Source organism: Durio zibethinus, chromosome 26, assembly GCF_047325235.1.
Source record: "Durio zibethinus cultivar Kanyao isolate XHJ-2024 chromosome 26, ASM4732523v1, whole genome shotgun sequence".
NCBI lineage: Eukaryota > Viridiplantae > Streptophyta > Magnoliopsida > Malvales > Malvaceae > Durio > Durio zibethinus.
The window spans coordinates 19,251,418-19,278,741 of record NC_143187.1 but is presented as its reverse complement, the minus strand read 5'-3'; the positions used below and the strand labels follow the sequence as shown (position 1 = coordinate 19,278,741).

General features: G+C 27.6%; 2 protein-coding genes across 2 annotated transcripts; both read left to right on the top strand.

The window, feature by feature from the left end:
• The first annotated feature begins 10,817 nt into the window (after positions 1-10,817).
• On the top strand, positions 10,818-12,745 carry LOC111274110 (patatin-like protein 7). Its single transcript, XM_022858761.2, has 2 exons — positions 10,818-11,813; positions 11,986-12,745. Exons 1-2 carry the CDS (start codon positions 10,920-10,922, stop codon positions 12,391-12,393), a joined length of 1,302 nt encoding a protein of 433 aa, XP_022714496.2. The 5' UTR covers positions 10,818-10,919; the 3' UTR covers positions 12,394-12,745.
• A 6,920-nt stretch (positions 12,746-19,665) lies between these two features.
• Positions 19,666-22,848, top strand: LOC111275410 (dihydroceramide fatty acyl 2-hydroxylase FAH1-like). The gene is made up of 7 exons (XM_022860787.2): positions 19,666-20,099; positions 20,710-20,768; positions 21,178-21,270; positions 21,370-21,566; positions 21,724-21,829; positions 22,134-22,280; positions 22,474-22,848. The coding sequence occupies exons 2-7, from the start codon at positions 20,718-20,720 to the stop codon at positions 22,591-22,593; spliced, it is 714 nt and encodes a 237-aa protein (XP_022716522.1). The 5' UTR covers positions 19,666-20,099; positions 20,710-20,717; the 3' UTR covers positions 22,594-22,848.
• Positions 22,849-27,324: the final 4,476 nt, after the last annotated feature.

The window sequence follows — 27,324 nt, the reverse complement described above, 5'->3', positions numbered from 1 at the left end:
TAGGGCATAAGTAACGGTACCCCATAGGCCCAATAAAAACACCTAAAGTTGATTCCCATAACTATATAACATTGTAACATGACGCATCTAAGGTACTCTCCAAATTATCCTTTGGCTATCAAGCGTAAGAAAATATGAAACCCATTCTTCTTTCGACTTTGCTTTAGGTCATATACTGCAATAAAACTCCTTGATTGGAATATTAAAATGAAGGCATGGTTTATGCAACTTACTTTTTCACACTCAATATGACTCTTCATCTATATATAAAGCAGTTGTAAACACCCATTAAACTGACATTTACCATTTTTACGATAATAATTCAAGAAAAGAATGGTTTATGCTAAAATGGTTGTGCTACATTGACTTTATATTCTAACTAATTGACAAAGTCTATTACTATGATATCAACATATCCAATGACTTTTGCAAAGATTACCAATCTATATAGAGCTATAACCATTACCATTAACTCATGATCATCATCTAAATGCCCCTAGATAAAGTCTCATAGAAAACCTCATGGGATAGCTTTACTTTCACCTTTTGTCTTGACACATGCATCAACTTGAGGCAAGCTAAGTCCAAGCATTTGCACAAGTTTCTAACGATAACCCATCTTATTTGACTAAAAATCTTGTTTGGGTTTGGCAAATCAAAGTGAAGTAAGACCATGTACTCTTCATTTATTGGCACTATATCTATTTTATTAAAGACGAAACACATATAAAAAGGATCCCAAAACTGAAGGATGATTCTGATCAAATTATTGTCCACATCAACTTGGAGTAGTAAAGCTATGTCTCTATAATTATTCTTAAATACCTCTTGCCTTGTTTTACTCATGCATCCCCAAATATTACTTAGGTTGGTCTGGTCATTTTATTGGAGATTGAGATGAACTCTCTCAGGCAGTGATGAGATAAAACCTTCAAGCAAGCAATGACTTTGTTTTCTTTTACCTTATTCTAACTTGATTTTCAATTAATAAAGAGATTCATAATGATCTGATGTGTAATTTGATTGCATTTGGCTTTTCATAGATGTAGGTGTGAGATCTAATTTATCAATAACTGATATTTAGCAAATATTTCCTATATAAGAATGATACAAATGACGATATTAAACATGACCATGAAATGACACATAGAATTAAATGATATTAAAAAGATGCAAATGCACAAAGTAAAACAAAGAAAATGGTTAGATAATCAATATATCACTCAAATTATTTTTTTTTTGTGTCCTAACTTTGGGTTACGTCTATCAAGAGGTAAGAATGGCTCTATCTTAAAGCTAGCCTCTTAAGTGTAAATTATATGTTGGGTTAAGTGATTTTGACCACTAAAGGTTCCTAAATTGTTACTTACATCATTGTCCATTACAAAATAGTAAGGCATTCCATTCCTCACCTATTACAAGCTACCAATGAAAATGATTCAATTTGAGTGAGAGTATTTTGTTATCTATTATAGAGATTATCATCTCACAATAGCATATGTACTTTTTCTTTTCTAAAAGGGACAAAGCCTAGGTATAGAGCTCATGTAATGCAAATACATATGATAGTGTGTGTGTGTGTGTATGTGTGAAGGAACATAAAATTTTCAACCCCATAAATCAAGACAAAAAGAAAAAAGTTAGTGAACAAATAACATAATCATTACATTTTCAAACTTTTGGATCATAAGATAACATAAATTTAAAAGTTTGTGGCTTGACTTTTTTCATCCCCTGTGAAGTCACCAAATTGTCATAACATATAGATTCGTAAATCTATAACTAGATTTAACAAGAGGAGTTACCACCAATCATTTTTACCTAGGTGTGATTAGTCACCTAATGAATCTATCATTTTAAGAAACTCCTAAGCTTGACTAAAGGTCCCTAAAAGAATAGGTTTTAGTCTACTAATCAAAATAAGGTTTAAGAGTTTGGTTACATATGAGGAAGGTTATAGCACTCTCACATGCCCCCTCACATGCCCATTTAAATGACAATACCATTTTATTTTAAATTATCCTAAGGTATTGATTCTAATGGTCTTACATTTTAATGTTTAAATATTGAAAATAATTCTTAAGATTTTTTCATCAATATGGTAAAAATTTTAAAAATACTTTCTTACCTCAAGAGTATTTAAGAATCTCATTTATTTTCTTGAAGATGCTCCATCGTCGAAAAAAGATTTAATAATTTTTTTTGTTTGATTTTTTTTTATTGAAAATATATCTAATTCATCCATCATATGGGCCAAAATTAGAAATATTTTTTCACCTAAAAATTTCTTAGATAATCAACCATTTGGGAATATTAAGAATTTCAACATCAAAACTTATTTTTATTTTTAAATTTATTTTTAAAATTTTCACAATTTGGGTAAATTTAGAATTTTCTTTTTGATTTCTAAATTTTTCACCATTTGGGTTTATTTAAAATTTTTTTTTTGTTTTTTTATTTTTGAAAAAAAAAATAATATAACAATTATTTTTTGAAGTTTCATTTAAATTCTTTCACTATTTGGGACAAATTTAAAGAAAATTTTTACCAAGAGATTTCTTAGAAAATTTACCATTTGAAACTTCTAAGAATTTCATTATTGAGTAATTGTCAAATATTTTTAACCAAAAATTTTATTTGAAAAAGAATACAATTACTTTTATTAATATTCTATATAAATTATTCCACAATCTGGGACAAATCTAGACAAATTTCTCATTTAAAAATTTCTTAAGAAATTTACTATTTAAAATTTTTAAGAATCTCATCACTGGTAATCAACATTAAATTCCAACATATTTATTTATTTATTTATTTATTTTTGTTGAAAATAAATATTAATTATTATTATTAAAATTTTATCTAAATTATTCCAACATTTAGGATAAATTTAGATAAAATTTCTCAACTAGAAATTTTATAGAAATTTATCATTTAAAATTTTTAAAAATTTTATCATTGGATAATTATTATTTATTCTTAAAAGATTTATTTTATTTTATATTATTTTAATTTTTTCTCATTTTTTCTTAAATTTAATCATGTAAGAAAATACTTTAAAAATAAATAAATAAATAATAAAAATACCAAAACAGGAAAATGGCTCAGCTCGATTCAAGCATGTGGCTCGATTGTATAGAGGGACAACGACTGGAATGGCTCACTTCACGGCTCGGCTTGGCTTGAGCTAAGATTAGGACACAGGTCAAAAGTGGGTTAAACGCTACGGATCGAGTCGGCTTGAATAGAAACACACGAATTCTGAAATTACCTAAGTAAAAAACGATGTCATTTCTGGGCAGTATAAATGCCCAAATTTTTTCTTTTCCTCAAATCTCATCTTCTCATTCACTCTTTTCTTCTTTTTGCCTTTCTCTCTCTTTAGAAAATGATGAATACCGGTGCCGTGTTTTGGGATTCCCTATTAAAATTTGGGAAACTCGTCAAAAAATTCATCGAAAATTAAAAATCTAATCAGAAACTTCAAGTCTTGCCAGAATCTTCACTGAAATATGAAAAAATTCATCAAAATCTAAAATTTTTTTAGATTTTTCCAGAAAAAAATCTTCAAATCTTCTTTTCAAAACAAAGAGTTCCCTAAAACTTATGGCTGCTTTCCTATGTGCTTTTTCTTTGCCTTTCTATGTTTATGTATTATGGGTATGTATTTATGGGCTTAAATTCAAAGAATCCTAAATTAGAAAAGGTTTTAATCCCCTTAAAGTTTTAACTCTAAATTTTAAATCCAACTTAAACTTTTCAGTCTACACACATAGTTTCACACAAACTCAACCTGCTAGATTTTTTTTATTTTTTATTTTTTATTTTTATTAACAAAAACAAAATCAACCCTGGACAAGTTGGGGTGTCTACAATAGAAATTTTTTTAACATTCTTAAAAGTTTGGAATGACTAAATGCATTTTGATTAATATTCATGCCTAGTTCTTGATTACTTTGATTAAAAGTTTTTATTTCATGAATATTTGTTTGAATCTTTGGCTATGGATATGAGTTAAATAGATTATTTTTTTTGAATATGTTCATTGATCGAGATCATGAAATAGCATGTATCATATTATGCCTAAATGCTTGCATATCTTTTTGAATTAACTATATTGCTATATGATTTGAAATATTTTTGCATATGCTTGTATGATTTTGATTGAAATATATGTTTGACTAATTGCATATGTTTAGATTTAGAATATTGCTTTATATTGAAATAATTTGGATTATATTTGAATAATTATGCTTTTATTATTTCTTTACGATAGCATATGTGATCATCATGTTTGGAAAATCATGAATGAATAATTTTTTTGTTATGACATGATAATTGATTGAACCTTATCACTTATTAGTATTTATATTTTATTACATATGTATGAGCTTATGGTTCTTGTTTGGATAGGATATGCTTATAAAAAATTGCTCTTATCATTTTAGATTTATTGATTGAACTCTAATTATGCATGAAATATTTTTGCTCTTTGAAAGTTAGCGAACAAAATTGCTAAAGAATTTTTTTAGTTTCTTGGATGCTTATTTATGTGCCTTTTATGCAAATTTGTATTTGCCTTAGATTTATTAGTCCTTATTTTGAAAAAGGATAAAAATCTTAGAATACAATTTTGCTTGAATTAAAATGATTTGTTTTATAATAACAATTAGTATACTTTGTGATAACATATCTTTAACAATTGTTATCCTTAACATTTGGTATGAGCTTAAATACATGTGCTTAAATTTATACTTCATTGCTATTGATATTTTAGATTTTAAGCACATTCTATAAAAACATGATTTATGAGTTACATGCATATCATTATTTTATCTTTTTGCTCATAAGTTTCATGTAGTAAATTACGAATGATTTCGTGCTAAATTGTTAAAATTGGATACATTTATACATTTATGCTCTTGTGTTTGAATATATGTTTGTGAACTTCTTGTGAACATTATTTAATTACATGCATTCAAAATACTTTTGATGTTATTAGTATCATGTATTTTGTCCTATACCTTGAATTAATCTCTCTTTCTTTTGCAATGATAAAAAAGAAAGAATTTATAGATATTTCTTCTTATATACTTATAGCAATTAGTATAGGAGCTTAAATATTTGGTATAAAGAGTTTAAACAAAAAGGGGGAGAAATAGTTGATGAATATATTTGCTAATGCCTCTTTGTGCTTATTTGATCATGAATTTTTGCTATGATAAAAAGGAGAAGGAATATCATGTAGATAAATTTGTTTGTGCTTAGCATGCATATGTTCTTGTGTGTGCTTAATTGTATTATATGCTTTGACATATGTATGCATATGTTTATATAATTTGATATATATGCTTTAATATATGTTTGTTGAGTTATGTTAGATTAAGCTGCATAAATTAAGAGGAAATTTTGCTATACATTTTTGCAAAATGATTTTTGAAAGCTATTTTTAAAACTTTTGAAAGCCATTTTCAAAACCTAAAATGTTTTTCAATGTTTTTCATCAAGCAAATTTATATTCAAATTTTTTCATATAAAAAATAAAAAGATTGTTAATCTTGAATTGATCTTTTTTTTGAAATGACAACACATTAAGCTAAATAAGCTTGATTATGATTTTGCAAAATGAATTAGTTAGTACATGTTCTTATGGTTTGTTATCTTTGTACTAAATATATAATTTGTTTATCAAAATTATTTTTGATGTGCTAAAGTTTGGAAAACTTGGAAGTATGTTTTGAACTTAGAATGAAAATGTTTTCAAGTGATTTATCAAGTGAAATATGTTTTAGAATAAAAAACCAACTTTTTCCTTGATTTAAAACATTTTTATGTAAGCTGGGAAAGAATGGATGAATCCCTTAAGGGATAGGATCGATACCCTGTCTAAACCAATCGATCTTCTATTATAATGGATCAATTAATTTTCTTTCTAGAAAGCTTTCAAGTTTTACTTTTACAAAAACTAATCGATCCCTTAACTAAAAAGATCGATTGAATATAGGGTTTCATACATAAGATCGATCACCATATCAACAGGATTGATCTTCTCCCTTTCTAAAAAGCCATGGATGCATGAAAATGGCCTTAGAGGATCGATTAGGTAAGGCACATCATTGATCCCGTCAAAAAACCAATTGATTTGGTCTTTCACAAATTGCTCCAAATGGCTAGTTTTTCAAATTTTCAATTGGCATTTCTTCTTCCAAACTATCCCGAAGGCTAGCTCTTCAATTTCTTTATATACACAAGTCTTCCAACACCATTAAAGCCAAAAGAGAAGATCTAAAAAGCTATACATTCATATCTCTCAAGAAATTAAGAGTTATAGAGTTAAAATTTCATATCTTTCTATTAGTTGTATTAAAGTTATCTTTGTTGTATTCTTTCATCGATTTCTTTATACTTTATTAAACAAACACTTAGCTTTTGAAAGGTGTTTTAGTTTGCAAAAATTATTTGAGTATTTTTACAATCAAGAAGTAAGATATCCTTTTAAAGTTGTGAGATTGAGAGGTTGCTACTTAGCCTAGAAAAGTAAAGAGTATTAAGTTTCTATCTTTAGCCTTAGAGAGAAAAAAATAGTGTTGTATTTTTCTAATTCAAGATTAGTGAATTGAAGCTTGGTGTAGGTAGTTAAAAGAAAAGACATAGGTGCCTTGTGAAAAAGTATAGAACCTCTATAAATTATTGTATTTAATTTCTCTATCCCTATTTTTTTTACATTTATTATTGTTTATATTTGATTTTAGGTTCATTAATTGTTGTTGATTGCATTATATCTCTATTAAAGAGCTTATTATTTTAATTTCCTATTCAATTATCTTGAAATCATTGTTTGAAAAGAATTTGGAAAAATCTAATTTACCCTATCTTGGATCATTATCTCACCTAAAAAGTTAACAATCATCATATTCTCTTCTTGAAAAATCTCTTTTATTTTGCCTTTGTCTTTTGTTGTTGATGAACCTATCTAGCTGACCTATTCTTATCAGGGTTTTAATCTTATTTTTCAAGTTAATGCATTCATCGATCGTGTTGTCATAGTCACATTGGAAAACATATATTTTGTTCGAGTCTTTTCTATTATTCTGTCTCAATGGATTAGGCTATTTGAGTTAGGGTCCCTTTCAATCTACATCAAAATCTTCTATTGAGAGGTATTCAGTGCTATGTAGTTATCATATCTTTTATTCATGCTCCTTACCCAAAGGTACCCCTTTGTAGATTTCTTTATTTTTGGGTGATTGTAGACCTTTATACCCTTTTTATGTCCTTTGTGAGGACATGCCTCTCTTTCACTTTGGCTGTTTTTCATCGTAATTTTGACATTGATGTACTTTTCTTCTATCAAAAGCACATTGGCTAAGGTTTTTGAGGGTTTCAAAGAAAGTCAGCTTAAAGTGGGATTCTTTATCATTAAGCCCACTTGTAGGGAGGCAATGGTAGCAGCTTGCTCTAAATCTTTAACTTGAAAAGCTTTAGCATTGAAACACGTTACATATTCCTTTAAAAATTCCCTATGTCCTTGGTAAATGGACATTAAACTTGAGGGTTTTTTTTTTTTATTCAGCGACTATTGACAAAGTGGATTAAAAATGAGTGATTGAGTTGATTGAAAGTTGAAATTGACCTAGGCTTAAGGCTTGTATACTAAGATTGAGCTACCTTTTTAAGGGTGGTTGCGAAACCCTTACTCATCAATGGTTCATCGGCTCTTTAGATCAGCATGTTTTTCTTGACAAGTTCAAAATGATCAAAAGGATTAGTTGTGCCATCATAGGTCTCAATAGTTGGAATTTTAAATCCTTTGAGGGGAAAAGCTCGATGGATGTCCCCGATAAAGGGGGAGGTTTCTAAGAACTTGAACTTGTCATTGAAAATAGAGGTATTATTTTTTTAGCTCTCTTTCTATCGCTTTCATCCAATCTTCCAAGTCCTTATTAAGTGGTTGTTATGATGTGGTTTTCTTGGATTTTAAAGTAGTTTAGGTTCTGGTGTTTTTCAAGTAATATCTTTTTGAGGTTTTTTCTTTTAAGGCTAATGAGCTGGCCTTATTATTGTCGTAGGTCGACTTTTTTCAAGTTTGTAAAATTTTAAAAAAAAATTATTAAAAAATTAAAAAACTTTTAAAAGTAAAAAATAAATAAACTTAAAATTTTAATAAAAAATCCAAAAAGTTAAAAAAATCTAAAAAAACTCATGAAATATATAAACAATTAACATTGTAAGATTCAAAATAATAAAAATTTTTCATAATTTTTAAATATTTTTAGATTTTTCAAAATATTTTAAATTTTTTAAGTTTTTTTGTGTGTTTTTTTTAATTTTTAGAAAATTTTACTTTTATTAAAAAAAAAATTTTTCAATTTTTTTCAATTTTTATTAAATTTTTTAAAGATTTTTATTAAAATTTTAAGAGTTTTTCAAAATTTTAATTTTTCTTAATTATTTTTTTAATATTTCAATTTTTAAACTTTTTTATAATTCTTAAAATATTTCAAATGTTTCATTTCCAAGGAAATTGATTTTAAACGGCATTTTAACCTTTAAATGAAAAATTGATCGATCCTTTATATAAGATGATTGATTCTCTCAAATATAAAAATCTTTGAATTATATCAAATATTTAATTTAGAATCAATTGTCAATAGATAAAAAAGTTTAATTTAAATATAAGTTATAATAAATAAAATATTTAATAGATATAAAATAATATCATTTTAATAAGAGGCATTTTACTTAAAAAAGGATTCTTTTAAAGGGACCAGTCCCTAAAATATAAAAGTTCTTAGGTATCATTTTGTTTAAAAAATAATCGATCCTTTTTTAATTGAAATAGATTACCTAAAGCATAAATTGTTGAGTATCATTATGTTTAAAACGTGATTGATCATTTTCTCACAAGGATCGATCCTCCGAAACATAAAAACTCTTGGATATTATTTTGTTTAAAAAAATCGATTCCTTTGGAAAAGAATCAAACCATTTGAATAAAAACATCTTTTTGTTTTAAAGAGTAATTTAGTAAAAAAAAAATAAATAATCTTTCATTTTTGTCATCCAAAAACAAAAATTTTAGATTCAAATAAAATAAAGTAAACGCAGAAATATGAAATTACTGAAAATGTGCTAAAAAATCTTGTTAGTGAAGAATTAAATTACCAAAAGTAATTGTATTTGTCTCCAAGCATTCACCCCTACTAAAAAGCGAAAATGTATTTTTCACAATTTCTAAAAATCCGGTGACGGCAGGATTGGATGATGAATACGGACAAAAAAAATCTGTCCAATGAATGTGTCCAAAGGCAAGGCAGAGTCAAAGCTGTAGTGGCTATACGTATGAATGAAATATCCCTATCCATTGACAACTGGAATCGACAACATCTAATCTATCTAGCTACACATGAGTTGTTAGTGCTGGAGTCTGGCCGATGATAAATGATGGTTATACTAGTACTAATACTTTTCACAAACCAAAACCAAATTAATTAGGAAGTAAATACAATATTCATATTCATATTTTGATACAACTAGCAAATAAAGTAAGCAAGAAAATTGTCGGTACAACCAGCCGTACATTAATAAATCAGATAATCTTGCTTTGGCTTTTGGCTCCACCAAAAAGTGAATATGAAAAAATATATAGAGAGAGAGACCACCACATGATCTTCCATGGGCCTACTCCGATTTCTTTCTGACCACCGGTACTGACTTAACTTTGTAGGGTACAGTCATTAAATAGCTCACCTTTGATAATTTTATTGTAAAATGAAAAATAAAAAAAAATTACATGTTTTAAATTGTTAATGTATATCCTTATGGCCCATAGGTGCAGGTTGTCGCAAGATTGGAAGTTCAATATTCGGATTCTCTTTCTCTTTTTAGTTCTCATTCCTACTTTTTGATATTTGTCAAAACTGAATTAAAACATTTAACTGTAAGGACGGATAATAATTTTTGGTAAATCTGTTCACTGGTCATCGACTGGACCTATTAATTCATTCGATCTTCTAAAATTTATACCAAGGTTAAATTCAATTTGATCCGTCAATTTTTAAAATTGATTGTTTTTAAATAAAATAATAAATTTTTAATATTTTTAAAAATAAAATTAACAAAAAAAATTTAATTAGTCTGGATAAAAATTCAATCTAAAAAAATTTTATCTAAAATCCAATGTTGAAGAAATTTAGTAGTTTTAGTTAAGTAGGTGGGTTAAAGTGGCTTTTACAACAATTCTCCTTTCTCCGGACATGCAGCACTGCAGGCGGGACAGAAAATTGAATTAAAGAAAGAATTAGAATTAGAATTTTAATTTAAAACGGAGGGAAGAGAAAGAAAAGAAACTAAATTTTAAGACTTACGAGAGAACGTAAAAGTAAAAGCAAAGAAGTGGTCTTTTAATTTTTATCTTTTTCTTTGTTGTTTGACCACATTTCAAATGCAATTGAAAAGCCAAAGCATAAAAATTTAAAAATAGGGTAGGACAATAAAAAGACATATATACAGTATATAAATATGGGAGTACTAACGGAGCAAAGTAAAGCAAGTACTTTCCAATAAAATACTATTGCCTACTACTAATAATGGCTGGGCAGGGCAGGGCAGGAAAGGGCAGACTGCAATCTAGTGCCAATCCCCTCCAAATACTCGCCGATTAATCGTCAGCTTAAAGAATGTTCCTGGATTCTTCTCTACACAATAAGATAGACGCACGAATTTGTCATCAGAAACTTTATTATTATTATTATTAAATTTATTTATTCTTCTCTATCACTATATATATATATATATATACACACATATATATATACGTGTGTATCAGCTTGTCCGCTTCATCCAATTCCGTTCCCTTTGTTTCTAAAACTTTCCTTCTCATATCTTCCACTGTTTCTAATTTTTTATTTTCGTCCAAAATGGCTCTCCCAATGAACCAAGTCGACAGCCTTACTAACCAAATCTTCTCCATCCTTGAAAACAGATTTCTTTTCGGTTACCACAATGTCAATGCAATGGAATCTGGGAAACATGTAACTGGGAAAGTAAGAATCCTTTCCATTGACAGTGGCAGCTTTTCCGATGGTATATTGGCCGCCCAATCCCTCCTCACCCTCCAAACCTTTCTCCGTCAGAAATCAGGAAATGCCAATGCCACCATTGCCCATTATTTCGACGTTGCTGCTGGCTCCGGAGCTGGTGGAATTCTCGTTGCATTATTATTTACTCGCAGTCAAAATGGCGCCCCCATTTTTACTGCCGACCAAGCTCTTCATTTCCTCGTAAAAAATCGTCGGAAACTCTTCCCCTCATCGCCTCAAGGAATATTCCGTCAATTTTTCCGTTCATCAAGGGTACAGAAACAACTGTTGACCAAAACCTTTGGCGAGCTGACTTTGAAAGATACGTTGAAGCCGGTTTTGATACCCTGCTATGATCTTTGTTCCCACGGGCCATTCTTGTTTTCCCGCGCTGATGCATTGGAAATGGATGGCTATGACTTCAAGATGAAGGACGTGTGTTTTGCAACGTCGGCTGATCCGACGGTGGTGGGAGCGGTGGAAATGAGATCGGTGGATGAGAGAACGAAGATCGTGGCCGTGGAAGGCGGGGTGGCAATGAACAATCCAACGGCTGCAGCGATAACACACGTGCTAAACAATAAGCAGGAGTTTCCGTTTTGTAATGGCATGGAGGATGTTTTGGTGTTGTCTTTGGGGAATGGAGAGTCGGGTTTCGGTTCCGACGGTCTTAATCTCACTCCGCCGCAAGCAAGGTTTCTTAGAATAGCCGGCGAGGGAGCTTCTGATATGGTAAGTAGTAGTTGTAGTAGTACTATAAGTAGTTTTTGTTTTGGTTTTGTTTTGTTTTATATATATATATATATATATATAAAGAGAGAGAGAGAGAGCATGTTAATTATAATTAAATGAATTGATTGTGAAAGGGAGCTAGTTAATTCCATGTTGAAATTGATATTGATAGGTGGATCAAGCAGTTTCGATGGCGTTTGGAGAATTTGGTGGAAGCAACTATGTCCGAATTCAGGGGAATGGCTCCATCTCTAACATTATGCCTAAAAGTAAAAGGTCAAGTTCGGAATCCCAAGTCCTGATGAGCATTACAAAGGAGATGATGGCACAAAGAAATGTGGAGTCCCATCTTTTCAAAGGAAAGAAGAGGAGTGAGGTGACAAATTTGGAGAAAATAGAGATGATTGGGGGTGAGTTAATCAAAGAGCAAGAAAGGAGGAAAAGAAGCATTCTGCCGACGGTGGTGTTGAAGCAACCGCATCTACAATCGGCAACGCCAAGGACATCATCAGCCTCAGCCACAACCATATCAACCCAATCTTCATCTTCATCTTCATTGGACCATCACAATCACAATTGACAGCCAAATTTCTTCACCTCTTTCTTTATCTCTGAATTATATATTTTATTACAAATTTCTTCATTATTTTATGCTAATGCTGCCGCTCGTGGTAAAATTAATTATAGTACGTAATAGTAGCAAAATTGATTGGTGTCCCTCCGAGCTGAGCTGTAAACTCCACTTACCTACTGTCAATGTTTTAGTAGGAGTATTTTTTTTTTTTTTTTCTTTTCATTTTTGGGTGGTTGGGAAGAGCTTGCTTCCATTGTATTATTGTATAGTTGGACATATATAGATATTTTAGTTAAATGTTGCTGTATGTTTACATATGGACTATTTATAGAATCAAGAAAAGTTGTGTGTTTTCGTATATTCTTACTGATGTTCTCTCTCTATTTCAATCCTCACTGAGTAGGAACATTCCTGTTGATATCTTTAAATGCCAAATTTTTGAATCCTTTATATGCTCGTTTAGGCTTGTTTATTTTTGAAATGACGTCATAGCAATTAAAAAAATTGGAGACAAGTCAAAATTTTATTTATCAATTTGTGAAAATTACAATTTTCAAAAATTCTTAAAATTTTTTTTTTCACGAAAAAAATCTGCTTCAAGGATCTAGTATACTTGATTTTGAATGCTTCAAAAAGTCATGTTAACTTGTTTTTGAATACCGCAAGAGATTTATTGACTTGATCTTAAAAAATAAAATTGATCTTCTTCCTTTAGGTTGAATAATATCGAATACCATTTTCTTAACAATTCTTAGACTCCAAAAAATGTGTTCATCATATTTTTTTAATTCCTCATAATTTGATTCTTGAGACTTGGAAAGGCTTTAAGTCTTAAAAATTTTCTTTTTCTTTTTAAAATTGTGAATTGTGATGATGTGGAGTATTGTATTTATAGTGCTAGCTTGCTATAGTTTAATTGGATTGATAAAAACGATGACTCAAATAAAATTTGACTGATGACTGTATTCATTTTATTCAAGATCTATTAAAATTATTTTTGGTCCAATACTGAAATTATGGCATTTATAATAACCCATTTGAGTCAGGGTCACTATTGGGCCTTTGAGTCATTTTAATTTTAGGACTTTATTGTTTAATTAGACTTGGATTGAGTTTTGAACCCAAATCAAAGTTCAAAAAACCTTTTTGTATTATTTTTATTTTTTATATTTATCTTCCGGAGTGTGCCAACAATTTCGACGTTCCTTCGATCTTTCATTTTTATTTGACAAATCGAACGTATCCTCCATTTTAAGTCACATTCAGATTCCAACTCATCAACCTAAAAAATACAACTGATATAATTGACTTTTCTTTGTTAATAAGATATAATTATTAGATAATAAATAATAAATACATAAAAAATTTAGTAATATTAATCAACCTAAGAAAAATTAATGAAAACACATACTCTCTTTTTCTCAAATTAATATCCACATCTATTTTAGATTTTCTCAAAATTACGTTAATTTCTTTACAAGTTTTTTGAAATGTTTCATATTAATTTTTAATTTTTTTTACTTTTTATTGAAATTTATAGTTGGCAATATTATAAAAGATTTAAAAAGTAATATTAAAACCATTAAAGTCAAAAATTTTTAATCTCTATATCAATTTGAATGTGGGTATTAAATTTGAAATTAAAAGAATATTAATTGATATATGATAAAAGAACAAAAGATAAAAAAAAAATGATTAATGTTAAATATTAATGATATAAATATTATAAACAATTTTTAATTTTAATTTAAGTGATTCCATATCTTAAATATAATACAAAATAAGTTATATGATACACTAATAACCAATTTTATTTATAATTATATCATATATGTTTTTACATTTGTATTTTTATATAAAAAAAATTAAATACAATAGGGATAAATATAAAAATAGCTTATGCATTATACATTTTTTTTTATCAATTTGGTGTTTAAAAATATAAAATTCTTAATTTTGTACTTTAATTTTTATTTTATCATCCACTTTAGTGTCCAAGACTAATGTCTAACGTAGTATAAATATCTAATAAGATATTGACACATGTCAAAAGTTTATTTAGTATCACATGATCAATTACCATATTAACATTAAAATAAAATTTTTAAAAATGAAATATTTTTAAAAAATTACAACAACTTAAAATTTTGAAAAAAAAATCTTAAAATATTGATAAAAATATAAAAATAATAAAAATTTTGAAAAATTTTAATAATAAGAAAATTTTCCTAAAATTTAAAAAAATTCACAAAACTTAAAAAATACAAAATAAGAAATCTAAACTATTTTAAAAAATCTAAAAATATTTTAAAATTTGCAAAAAAATTTTAAAAATTTATTATTATTATGAATATTAAAATTTTATTTTTTTATATATTTTATGAATTTTTAAGATTTTTTTTAATTTCAAGTTTATTTATTTTTTATTTTTAAAATTTTTTTATTTTTTAAATAATTTAGAATATTTAATATTTTTGAACATTTTTTATTTTTGCATAATTTTTTAAAATTTTTAAGAATTTTTAAAAAATTTAGATTTTTAATTTTCAAAATTTTACAAAAATTTTAGATTTTTATTTTCAATTTTTTAAGTTTTTGTTAATTCTTTTAATTTTAAAAAAATATTTTTATTAAAATATTCTTTTTTTGTGTTTTTAAATTCTTTTTTTGCATTTTTTTATTAAAATTTTAAGCTTTTTAAAATTTTAAAGTTGTCATATTTTTTTAATTTTTATAATTTCTAAAAATAATTTAGATTTTTATAAGTTTTTATAATTTTTTAAAATTTTTTAAATATTTGAAATTTTTTTAAATTTTTTATAGATTTTTTTAAGTTTTTTGAAATTTTCTTTTAATATTAACATATCAATTGATGATGTGGGGTCAAATGAATTTTTGACATATGTGGACATCTTATTAAATATTTATGCCACATCAATAAATTAACTAATGGCATTATTTGAGGTACTAAATTGGATGACAAAATAAAAGTTTGAGTATCAAACTTATAAATTTATTACTTTAAGTACTAAACTGATAGAAAAAAAATAATATATGGGCCGTTTTTATATTTAACCCAATACAATATTTTGATCAATCAATTTAAAAATAAAAAAATAATTTTTGGGTACTAAGTACTAACTTGGTTTTTTTGGCCAAATGGTACTAACTTGGTTAAAAAATAATTATTCATTACCTTAAAAATAATTAAAAAATGTTTTGTAAAAAAAATTAACATTTGATTTTTAATTTTATAACCATTTTATATAATGGAAAATTATTGAATATAAAACTTTTTAAAAATTTTTTAAAAAATAACTTTTCTTTTTTGCTTTCTTCATTAATGAAATCTATTCATTTAAAGATGTCAGTTTTACTTATAATTAATAGAGAATCTAAATTTTTGTTCAAATGGGGATATGAATGAGTATTATATTATAAGGATCGAGATAGATATGATTTTAAATTTTTTACTGGGTACGAGGATGGGAATGGATAATACAAGATCCGTCTCGTATATGTACTTATATTTTACAATAATATTTATATATATATATATTTAGTAAATAAATTTTTATTAAATATTTTAAATTAATTGGAATTAGTATATTTTAATTTAAATTACATATTAATATATTTATAAAAAAATTACATAAATATGTAAGATAATTTTTTTTAATTTTAAAAAATACATTTTAGTTTTTATTTTTTTCTAAAAGCTACTAATATAGGTATTATTCATACCCATTAAATACTCGCAGTGATGTAGATAGATTTTATACCCTTTGAATATGGATGCAAAGATAGGTCTAACATAAAAATTCATATATGAAGATGGGGATAAAGAATACTCTACCCATTTAAGGCTATAAAGAACCAACAATGAACAAATAAACATATATTTGTGGTTTGTTCATTTACTTTTAGAGGTATTCAGGCTCGGTTCGTATTTAGTAAGAAAATTGCTTTGTTATGATAAAATGAAAGTTTGAGTACGAAACTTATAATTTTATTACTTTAGGTATCAAACTGACAAAAAAGATGTAGTACATGAGCCATTTTTATATTTACCCTAATACAATATTTTGATCAATCAATTTAAAAATAAAAAAAATTTTGGGTACTAACTTGGTTTTTTTGGCCAAATGGTACTAACTTGATTAAAAAATAATTATTCATTACCTTAAAAATAATTAAAAATTGTTTTGTAAAAAGATTAACATTTGATTTTTAATTTTATAACCATTTTACATAATGAAAAATTATTGAATACAAACATTTTAAAAAAAAATTTTAAAAATAATTTTTCTTTTTTACTTTCTTCATTAATGGAATCTATTCATTTAAAGATGTTAATTTACCCATACTTAATAGAGAATCTAATTTTTTGTTCAAAAGGGGATAAAAATGAGTATTATATTGTAAGGATAGAGATATATATGATTTCAATTTTTTATCGGGTATGAGGATAAGAATGGATAATACAACATCTGTCTCATATATGTATTCATACTCTACAAAAATATATATATTTAGTAATAAATTTTTATTAAATAATTTAAATTATTATTTTAAATTAATTGGAATTAATATATTTTTATTTAAATTATATATTAATATATTTATAAAAAAAATTACATAAATATGTAAGATAAATTTTTTTTAAAATAAAAAAAATACATTTTAGTTTTTATTATTTTTTAAAAGCTACGGGTATAAGGATTATTTATACTTATTAAATATTTGTAAAGATGGAGATAGATTTTAAATAACCTTTGGATATGGGTACAAAGATAGATATAATATAAAAATTTACAGATGGAGATGGGGATAAAGAATACTATACCCACTTAGGGCTATAAAAAATCGAACATGAATGAACAAATATATATTTGTGATTTGTTAGTTTATTTTTAGAGGTATTCGAGTTCAGTTCATTTTTAGTAAGAAAATTACTTTGTTATGACAAACTAAAAGTTTGAGTACTAAACTTATAATTTTATTATTTTAGGTATCAAATTGACAGAAAAAATGTAATACATGTGCCGTTTTTATATTTAACCTAATACAATATTTTGATCAATCGATTTAAAATTTTTAAAAAATAATTTTTGGGTACTAACTTGGTTTTTTATGGCTAAATGGTACTAACTTGGTTAAAAAATAATTAAAAAATGTTTTGTAAAAAAATTAACATTTGATTTTTAATTTGATAACCATTTTAAATAATGAAAAATTATTGAATACAAATTTTTTTAAATTTTTTTTAAAAAATAACTTTTCTTTTTTACTTTCTTAATTAATGGAATCTTTTCATTTGAAGATGTTTGTTTTATTCATATTTAATAAAGAATATGATTTTTTGTTCAAATGGGGATAAGAATGAGTATTATATTGTAAGGATAAGGGTAGATATAATTTTAAATTTTTTACTCGGTATGAGGATAAGAATGGATAATATAGTATCTGTCTCATATATGTACCCATACTCTACATTTATATTATATATATTTGTAAATAAATTTTTATTAAATAATTTAAAATATTATTTTAAATTAATTGGAATTAATATATTTTTATTTAAATTATATATTTATAAAAAAATTACATAAATATGTAAGATAATTTTTTTTAAAATTTAAAAAATACATTTTAGTTTTTATTTTTTTCTAAAAGCTACAGGTACAGGGATTATTCATACCTATTAAATACTTACAAAAATAGAGATAGATTTTAATACCAATTGGATATGAGTATAGAGATAAGTATAATATAAAAATTCGTAAATGAAGATGATGATAGACAATACTCTACCCACTTATGGCTATAAAGAACCGAACATGAATGAACAAACATATATTTGTGGTTTATCAATTTATTTTTAAAGGTATTATGGCTTGGTTTGTGTTTAGTAAGAAAATTGCTTTGTTCATTCGAGCTTGACTCATTTAAATGATAAGATATTTACGTTTGGTTTAGTATACAGATCAATTAAGTTAAACGAATTCATTCGTGAACATTAAACGAATATATTCATGAATATATATAAATGAATATGTTCATGAATAATAAACAAATTATAACCAAATAAATTTAAACAAATAAACTATAAACGAATAAAAACAAATTTCAATGAATATAAATGAACCTTAAAATTGAATTAAGATAAATGATAAAAATGTAATTTTGTTAGTATGATCATAAATGAACAACAAACAAATAATAAGCGAATAATAAATGAATTTTAAACGAGTTTATTCATGAATATAAATGAACCAAATAGATTATTATTCGTATTCGATTGATTTAATATACGAAAATAAAAATATTGTTCAAAATAATTTGTTAAGGTTAATAAACGAATATAAGCAAATAAAAACCAAATATGTTCACAAATGATAATAAACAAATATAAACGAATAGATACTACACATGTTCATAAACGATTCGTTAAATTCTTTGTTCGTTTATATCCCTGTACTTGCCTCATACTTTGTCTATTAATATCTCTATTTTCATCATTGATTTAAAAAAATTAAAAAACTTTACTCTTTGCTATAATTGATTAATATTATTTTTATACTCCCTCTGTTTTATTTATTTTTGTTCATCTTTCTTTTTTGAAATATTTCAAAATTATTTCTTATTTTATCTTTTGAACATCTAAAACTCTTATTTTTTATATTTTAAAATTATTTTTATTTTTTAATATTAAAAATAATGAATCTTTAATTTTATAAAAATTTTTTAAATTTTAATATTAAATATATTAAATTTTTTTAATAAATGTTTTGAGATGGAAGAAATAATAATATTATTTAATTTAAAAATTTTCTTCTTTTAAACATTAAAAAATAGTCCGACGCATACGGATGGGCAAAAATGCTATTGTTTGATATAATTATCAGATTTTTATGTACTGGTAAATAAATAATATTTTTATTGGTGTAGGGTGCCATTAAATATTTTTTGTGCTTGTCTTATTCGTAATTTTCAGTTTCCTTCCTAGGAATAAAAAAATAACAAAATTAATTATTTTCAACTAACAATTACGTAATTTGTTTATAAATTATTGAATTTTTATTTTTAGTGATTAAAATTTTAATAATTTTAAATAAAATACAAATTATTTTAAAGAAAGAAAAATTGAAAATTATGGCATGGGCATGGACGTTACTCTAAACAAATAAAACTCGAGAAAAGTAGTATTTATGTAGCTAAAAAAAAAAAAAAATGGTTTTCCAACAAACCCAACTCTTTTGGCGCTGACCGGCAGTTAGCCGAAAACAGATCGTAAAAAAAATCACAAGGGGAAGGACCGAATACCATCAACCAATCTTCTCTCGCTACATGTGAGAAACATGCGCCACAGATTTGCCTTCCACCCATGCAAAGCTGGATCGTAAAACTGGCAGGCTGGCAACCGTTGGAAATTTAGAATCCAAAGTGAGGATCCAAGAATTTTTTATATCAACGGCTAAGATCTGCTCGCACTCTTCCCACGATTCCCTTAAATAATAGTAATTGCTATCCCAAGGTCTCCCTTTCTTTCGCCCCTCTTTGGTTCACTTGCCGAAACCAAAGCCAAAAAAAAAAAAAAGAACCCCAAAGCAGAAGCCTCCAAAAAAACCGCCGAAACGCTCGTCTTTGAGGTGCTCCTTACATTGACAAGCTTCGTGGGTTTGGCTTTGATCCAACCCACATTGTCTTGGGTTGGTACTTTTTCTTTTGTTTCTGCCTTTTTTTTTTCTTGTAATTTGCTTTTTTGGGTTTCTGGTTTTCTCATCTCTAGATCTGGGGTAAATTGTTTTCTTTTTTCTTCTGAATTATGGGTTTTCATTGATGGTTCTGTTAAGTACATTGTGTTTTCTGTTGTTTGGGTGCTGAGAAAATCTGGCTACCAAAACATGGTTGAATCTGGGATTCATCCATGATCGGAAAGTGATTGGTTTACTAAGTTTTGAGTGGCTTTTTTTTTTTTTTTGCTTCAATTTTCTGTTTGATGGCTGAGAAAGGATGTAAACTAAAAGAATGAGATTTAAAAAAGAAGAAAAATCTACTGGGAATTCTTTATTTAGTATTATAGAATTTGAATAATTAGTGGATCCTACACATTGGAATCTGATTCCGGCCTTTATTCACTAGTGGCGAAACGTGTTTGTAGAAATGCAAATTTTAAATTTCGAATATATTCCATAGAATGAACTTCTGATAGACTGAGATAAGTAGAATTTTGTGTAATCCTACTTCTCTTTGTTAATTCTTTGAAGCAAAATTTAATAATTTATTAATCCTTTGCTAAACCGTGATTTCTTTATGCAGTTGCCAAGATGGTTGCACAGGAATTCACCGTTGATTTGAATAAACCCCTTGTCTTCCAGGTACCAAAATCGTATGTTTGATTTTTGTTTTATCTTTTGGGACAAGCATGAATAGTTGACAGCTATGTTATAGTAATTGTTTTTCATTTCTCATATTCAGTTTCTTTCGTGATTAAAGGAGTGTGAGATATTGATTCCTTTTTCAATTTTTTATCGTTTAGTGGATCCTGTTGTTTATTTCCTTGAGATGGTTTCCTGCTGTTTCAATTACACTAACGTCTTAACAACGTTTTGTTCTGTTTTATTCCTTGACTTTCTTTGGCTACTCGCTTTTGCTTCCTTGTTCCGTTTTTAAATCCTCTTTAGAAATCCTAGGCAACAATGAGATCATCTTGAGAAAATTAGGTGTGGGGATATCTAACTCCAATTGCAGATTATAGATTTTGACTGTCTTAAGGATTTATGTCAGGTTGGTCACCTGGGAGAAGCTTATCAGGATTGGGTTCACCAGCCTATTGTGAGCAAGGAGGGTCCTCGATTTTTTGAGAGTGATTTTTGGGAGGTATTGACAAACATTTTGAAATATTTTAGTTAAGCATTATGCTTGCAATTTGTCATAGGAACATGCTAATGCTTCTTTGACTTATTTTACTTGAAACAGTTCTTGACCCGCACTGTCTGGTGGGCAATTCCGACCATATGGCTGCCAGTTGTGTGCTGGTGCATCTCCATGTCTATACGTATGGGGCATACACTTCCCCAAATAGCTTTAATGGTCGGTTTTGGCATTTTTGTGTGGACATTTCTGGAATATATTTTGCATCGTTTCCTTTTCCACATTGAAACAAAGAGCTATTGGTTAGTTCTTTATCTCCTTGGCTCATGACTCTTGTACACATACACATATTTTTCCCATATTTTTGTTTGTAGTATAATTTTTAGTCTGCTTTCTGTGTATGTTAGCCTTCAGAGTATGCTAGAATGATGTAACAATTCATTGAGAACTTTGGTATAGGGGAAACACTATACACTATCTTCTTCATGGCTGCCACCATAAGCACCCTATGGATGGCCTAAGGCTTGTTTTTCCACCTGCTGCAGCTGCTGTACTATGCATACCGGTATGTATATTTTGTTTCAGTTCTTGTTTCTTCATATATTACATGATGCTTGCTATAGGACTCCATTCAAGTAGATGAGTTCAGGGGTCTGACAATAGTTTATGTGTGTAATTACCTTAACTGTTGGTAATTCCATTTCCTGTTATTCTTGATAATGTCATCCAAAATCCTTTGAAACCTCAAACTCTGAACTCTAAAAGTACAGATGAAAAGCATTTTGTTTCTTGTGTAAGTCATGTATTTTTGAATTATTCCAATTCCTTAATTTCCACTTATCATTTGTTTTTTGCTGTCTTTTTACCAGTTTTGGAACCTGGTTAAGCTTTTAGCCACTCCCTCCACTACTCCTGCTGTGTTTGGAGGTGGTTTGCTGGGGTATGTTATGTATGATGTTACCCATTACTACCTACACCATGGTCAGCCCACTAAACAAATTCCTAAAAGCCTTAAGGTAAGATACTTGTGCTTTAACTGGTTGCAGGCAACTTTTCTTGCTAGTTTAACACTCATCATTATCTAGAGCAGGTTCTCACTATAAATATTCAGTTCCACCGAATAAAAGCTGATTTTAGACGTCATCAAAGTAGTAGTAGCAGATTTTGGATAAGTTTTCTGTTGCCATGATTTGACCATGTTTATTGCAGAAATATCACTTGAACCATCACTTCAGGATTCAAAATAAGGGCTTTGGGATCACTTCAGCGTTTTGGGACAGAGTTTTTGGAACCTTTCCTCAAAGGATAGCAGCTGAGAAGACTAGATAATATAATTGGCAAGCATAATAGAAAACATTGTTTGGTTAAAACCTGTGAGGTCCAGGTTGAGGGTTTAAACAAATTTTTTGCTTGTGGTTCTATTTATTTTGTAGTATGTTGCTACAGATGAAGTGTCTTGTGGGGTTAGCATCTCATCTCTTGGATGTTCTCCTATCTATACGTTGAGTTGTTTGTGTAAATAAATGAATGGTGTAGTGTTCCCATTATTTTCAGCTCCACAAAACAGAAGTTCTTTCTTTCTCACTTTGAATTTCCAAATTATTTTGTAGGATGTCTAACTGTAAGTAGTAATCTGTTAAATGTCTATTGTATTGTTAAAAATCATTACCATATTCCATTTCATATAGGCTACCCATCTCTGGAAAATGATTTAACACGAGGTTTCTGTTCTTTTTTGGTTATATTCATGATTGACCAACAGAGGGAGGAATGATTTGGTGGAACAGATTTTACTAATGGAGTGGCCATTCTAATTAAAATAATGAGGTAAGATTGGCACTCTTAAGGAATTAGCTCCAAGAAAATTTTTTATTAGGCTTTAGAATGAAAAGGCTCTGTAAGGTTTAATACTATTGTCATGTCTTTATCCAATTAAATACATTAATTTAATTAAGTTTTGATTTAACAATTAAATAAAAATAGGTGGTTTTCTTATGTGCTGATATTAATATTATTTCTTATTTTGTTTTTTTTACTTAAATTAATTTATAGAAAAGAAATCGAAATTAATATAATAGTGACTATATAAAGGGGATACAAAATTATTTTATGTATTAATGATGGTAATCAAAGTTTTGTTATTTTTTTATATGAATTTAATCAAGAATAATTTAAGATAGATAATAATAAAAATAAAATATAATTAATTTATTTTTTTAAAAGATAATTTCAAATAAAATAAATTACATTTATAAGAAGATACATGATAACATTTTAAAAATTGTTCATATGTCAATAATATAAGTATTTTACATTAAATTTTTTTAAAAGATTTTAATTTTTACATGTTTATTTGGTTTTAAGCCTGCGCTTCATCATGGGAATAAAATAAAATTATATATTTGTGATTTAACCGTAAAAATTAAATAAAATTATATATTATTTTTCATATATGTTTTACACTACACAGCTTTTCAACAGGGATTACAACCATTAAATAAATAATTCATTTATCCTTATCAGCAATTCGAGGTTCAACTGATCCAAAGGTTTGAATCAACAGAGGCTCTTATTAAAAAGTTGGTAATAAATTCTGGCATTGAAAGATTGAATGCTTTGGTTAAGGATCGGTGGTTTTGTAATTTGTCAAACGAGGAGAAAGAATAAAAATAAAGTTATTTTTTGAAAAGTAAGTGGATGCACAGCTGCCACCTTAGCCCATCATTGTTTGCATACTTTGCCATGCAAATACAACAAACCTGCAACATCTCAAGTTAGTAAGTAGTATTATTAATCCAAGGACAGGCAAAGACAAAATTGCTCATAAGCACCTTACAGTCAATGCACCATAACTATTTTATGTATCCAGTAACCATGTGAATAAAGGGATACTCATGTCAAGTCACAAAGTCATACATCTTTAGGACACCAGAAGTCAAGCAGAGCAAACATATAGCTGAATGCAGCAAGAAAATTTAAGAGATAACTCAGCTAAATGCTCAAAAATTCATTATTCTATATATGATTAAATTTGTTCAATTTCATCCACTTTGATCCTAATCAGTACTCTGAATGTAGGTTAAGTGGTTGCAGTTTACATGTAAAGACCAATAAACTGTTAGCAAATTCCTAGCATTAAACTTACTACATCTCCTAATATCACACGTTCCTTTGTTGTCCCCGCAGCCAGCACTCTACCTTCACCAACAAAAATTTCCTGATCATTTACATTTCCAGCTTTCTTAATGTCATATCGTATAAATCCATTGTAGATACTGATTTTGTCTAGATCTACTATCTTCAATTTTAGTTTAATATTAATAGTAATAATTTTATTAATAATAATAATAATAATAATAATAATAATCATAATATCAATTTAATTAAAAATTAAAAATTAAAAATATTATAATAATCATTAAAAAAAAAGACAGAAAACAGAGGGTTGGTACGATGCCGCTGCTGTCTCTGTCCAACCTTTTGCCTGACTACATCTGATCCAACCACACTACCTAGTCCCATCAGATCATTGACCCATGTGACCAGACCGGATAGCCATAAGACTGACCGTTCCTACAGCCACCCCCTACAGCCCTTAAGACATCCATACCGACACAGACTCTATAAAAAGAACCCAGCTTTATCCCCTTCTACTCTCTCTCGGACATCCCCAAAATTTCCAAAAACGCGAAAACTCCCACACCCAAAAAACCTAAACACTACTCCCTGCCACCCTTAGAAAGCCTAAACTATTCCACAATCAAAATAATAACAAAAAAAAAAAAAAAACAAAAGACAAAAACAAAAACACAGTTCTCCCCGTAGAGAGGAACCTAGCGCGAGCCACCTGCACCGAAGAAAAAGGCATTAGTTAGTTTTCAAATAGAAAAACAAAAAAAAAGAGGAAAAAAAGAATACAGAAAACTTCAAGCCTAGATTTACGACGATCGAGGTTATTTCTCGTGAAAAGGACGACAGATCTGAACTTAAGAGATTAAAAGGAACCTCCCGGTCAGTTTTAAAATTTTCAATCATTGGTGACCACCGCCAACGGTGACCTAGGCGACGGTTCGCTTGATGGTCCTACAATCAGACGGCGGGAGATCTGGAGCTCTCCCTAAAGCTCTACCCATTTTTTTTTTAGAACAGAAGAAGAATGAACCAAATTTTTTTTTTTTAGTTATATATAAAAGCCTAAAGCCTAAAACGACGTCGTTTTGAGCGTAGAAGGATCTGTACGTGCCTGTTACCCGACTCGAGATCCCTGCAAACCGACCAGCCAACCCGCTCAACCAGCCTTGAACCAGTTCAACTGAGCTATGCGCTGAACCGTCACTCAACCGATTCAACTGAACCGCTTACTAAGCTACACCTGTTTTTGGCCCAGTCGAACCGCCGTAGGTTGATCCGGTTCATTTTTTTTTTGAAATTTTGAATTTTTTATATATTATTATTTTTGTAATTTTGAGTTTTTTTTATATATTTATGCATGATAAATTTTAAAATTTTTTAGAATAAATATTTAATTATTTTAATAATAACAAAAATGAAAACAAGTAAGATAATAATTAAAAATATATATATTAAAAATGCTTTAAAAAATAATAATAATCTAAAAAATAGTAATAAAAATTCATTTTTTTTATTTTATTTTTCCTGCCTAGATGTTTGAGGGAATAAAAACACAATTCTAAAAATAATTTCATTTAGATGTTGAGGAATTATAAAAAGAAAATTAATAAAATGTATAAAAAAATTAAAATTAATAATACTAATACTAATAATAAAATTAATGTTATTGTTAAAAATAAGTTTTCATAAAAAGGGAAATATATGAAGATTTTTAATAAATTTTCAAAAATCATAAAAACCGAACTTACTTCGAAAATTCACCTAGATGTTAGGGATTTTTAGAGATGTTCGTGTTTTTTTAAATCCTAAATTAAACCCTAAATCCTTTAAACCCTAAAACCAAAACTTCAAACCTCAAATCCTAAAACTGAAACCCTAAAATCCAAAATCCAAAATCCTAAAATCCAAAATCTTAAAATTCAAAATTCTAAAAACCCCAAATTTGGTACGAAATCCTGATTCATTGCCCGAAACTCACAAAATCTTAAAACCTCGACCTAAACCTATACTCAAAACCTTTTTGAAAATTTGAGGATACGTGCGAAGATTTTAATTGGAGTAATTTGTTCTTGAATGTCGCTTAGATGATGGGGTATTTAAAGAAATCTTATTCCATTAAGTTTTTCTCATGAGTCCTTAATTCTCTTTAACAATGGGGTTAATTATTGTTTAATAATAAAAAAGAAATAATAATAAAATGGGGTCTTAAATATAAATAGTCACACCAAAGCTTCGCCTAGATGATGGGGAGTCAGGGTGGTCTCATTATATTTAAGAATCCAATTTCAAATTTGCACTTCATTATCATACACAACATTTATTGGCTTACATACATTTATTTGTTACTTTTGTACTTGTTTGCATTTCTTTTTCTTTAATTGTTACTTGCTATCTGATAATACCATCATTTACTTTTTCGCACAAAAATATTTTTTTTAATTTACTTAATTTTAAAATTATGATATTATAAAATAAAATAAATATAACATTCTAAAGGAAATAATTCTTTGTACTCTGCCTAGATATTAGAGAGTCACTAATAATTATCTTTCACAAAGAGTGTTATTTTTATTTTAAGGAGTATTTTGTTTAATCTTAAGCGAGAAGAGTTATTTTAAATTCTATCTAGATGTTGGAGAATTTTAAGATAATTTTTTAACTTAAAGATTTCTTTAATATTCCTATAAAAGAATTTTAACCAAAATTTATTTTTTTTAAAGTGAAGGGAATTAGTGTTAAATTTCAAATTGAAATCATTTTTATTCAACACAAAAAATAGCACGTAATTAAATGGTACCAATTTATAGGCGTTGTGGGGGTGTTAATCATTCCCCACACGTAACCGACTCCTAGACCTAACTTGATTTTCGCAGACTAAAATTTATCTTTTTGATAAACTTTAAAGTCGCTTTTATAGTTTTATTAAAA

Coding starts and splice junctions, on each gene's coding strand:
- LOC111274110 (XM_022858761.2), top strand. CDS start 10,920: ATGGCTCTCCCAATGAACCAAGTCGACAGCCTTACTAACCAAATCTTC. Junction 11,814..11,985: donor GCGAGGGAGCTTCTGATATG/GTAAGTAGTAGT, acceptor TGATATTGATAG/GTGGATCAAGCAGTTTCGAT.
- LOC111275410 (XM_022860787.2), top strand. CDS start 20,718: ATGGTTGCACAGGAATTCACCGTTGATTTGAATAAACCCCTTGTCTTC. Junction 20,769..21,177: donor ATAAACCCCTTGTCTTCCAG/GTACCAAAATCG, acceptor GATTTATGTCAG/GTTGGTCACCTGGGAGAAGC. Junction 21,567..21,723: donor ATTGAAACAAAGAGCTATTG/GTTAGTTCTTTA, acceptor ACTTTGGTATAG/GGGAAACACTATACACTATC.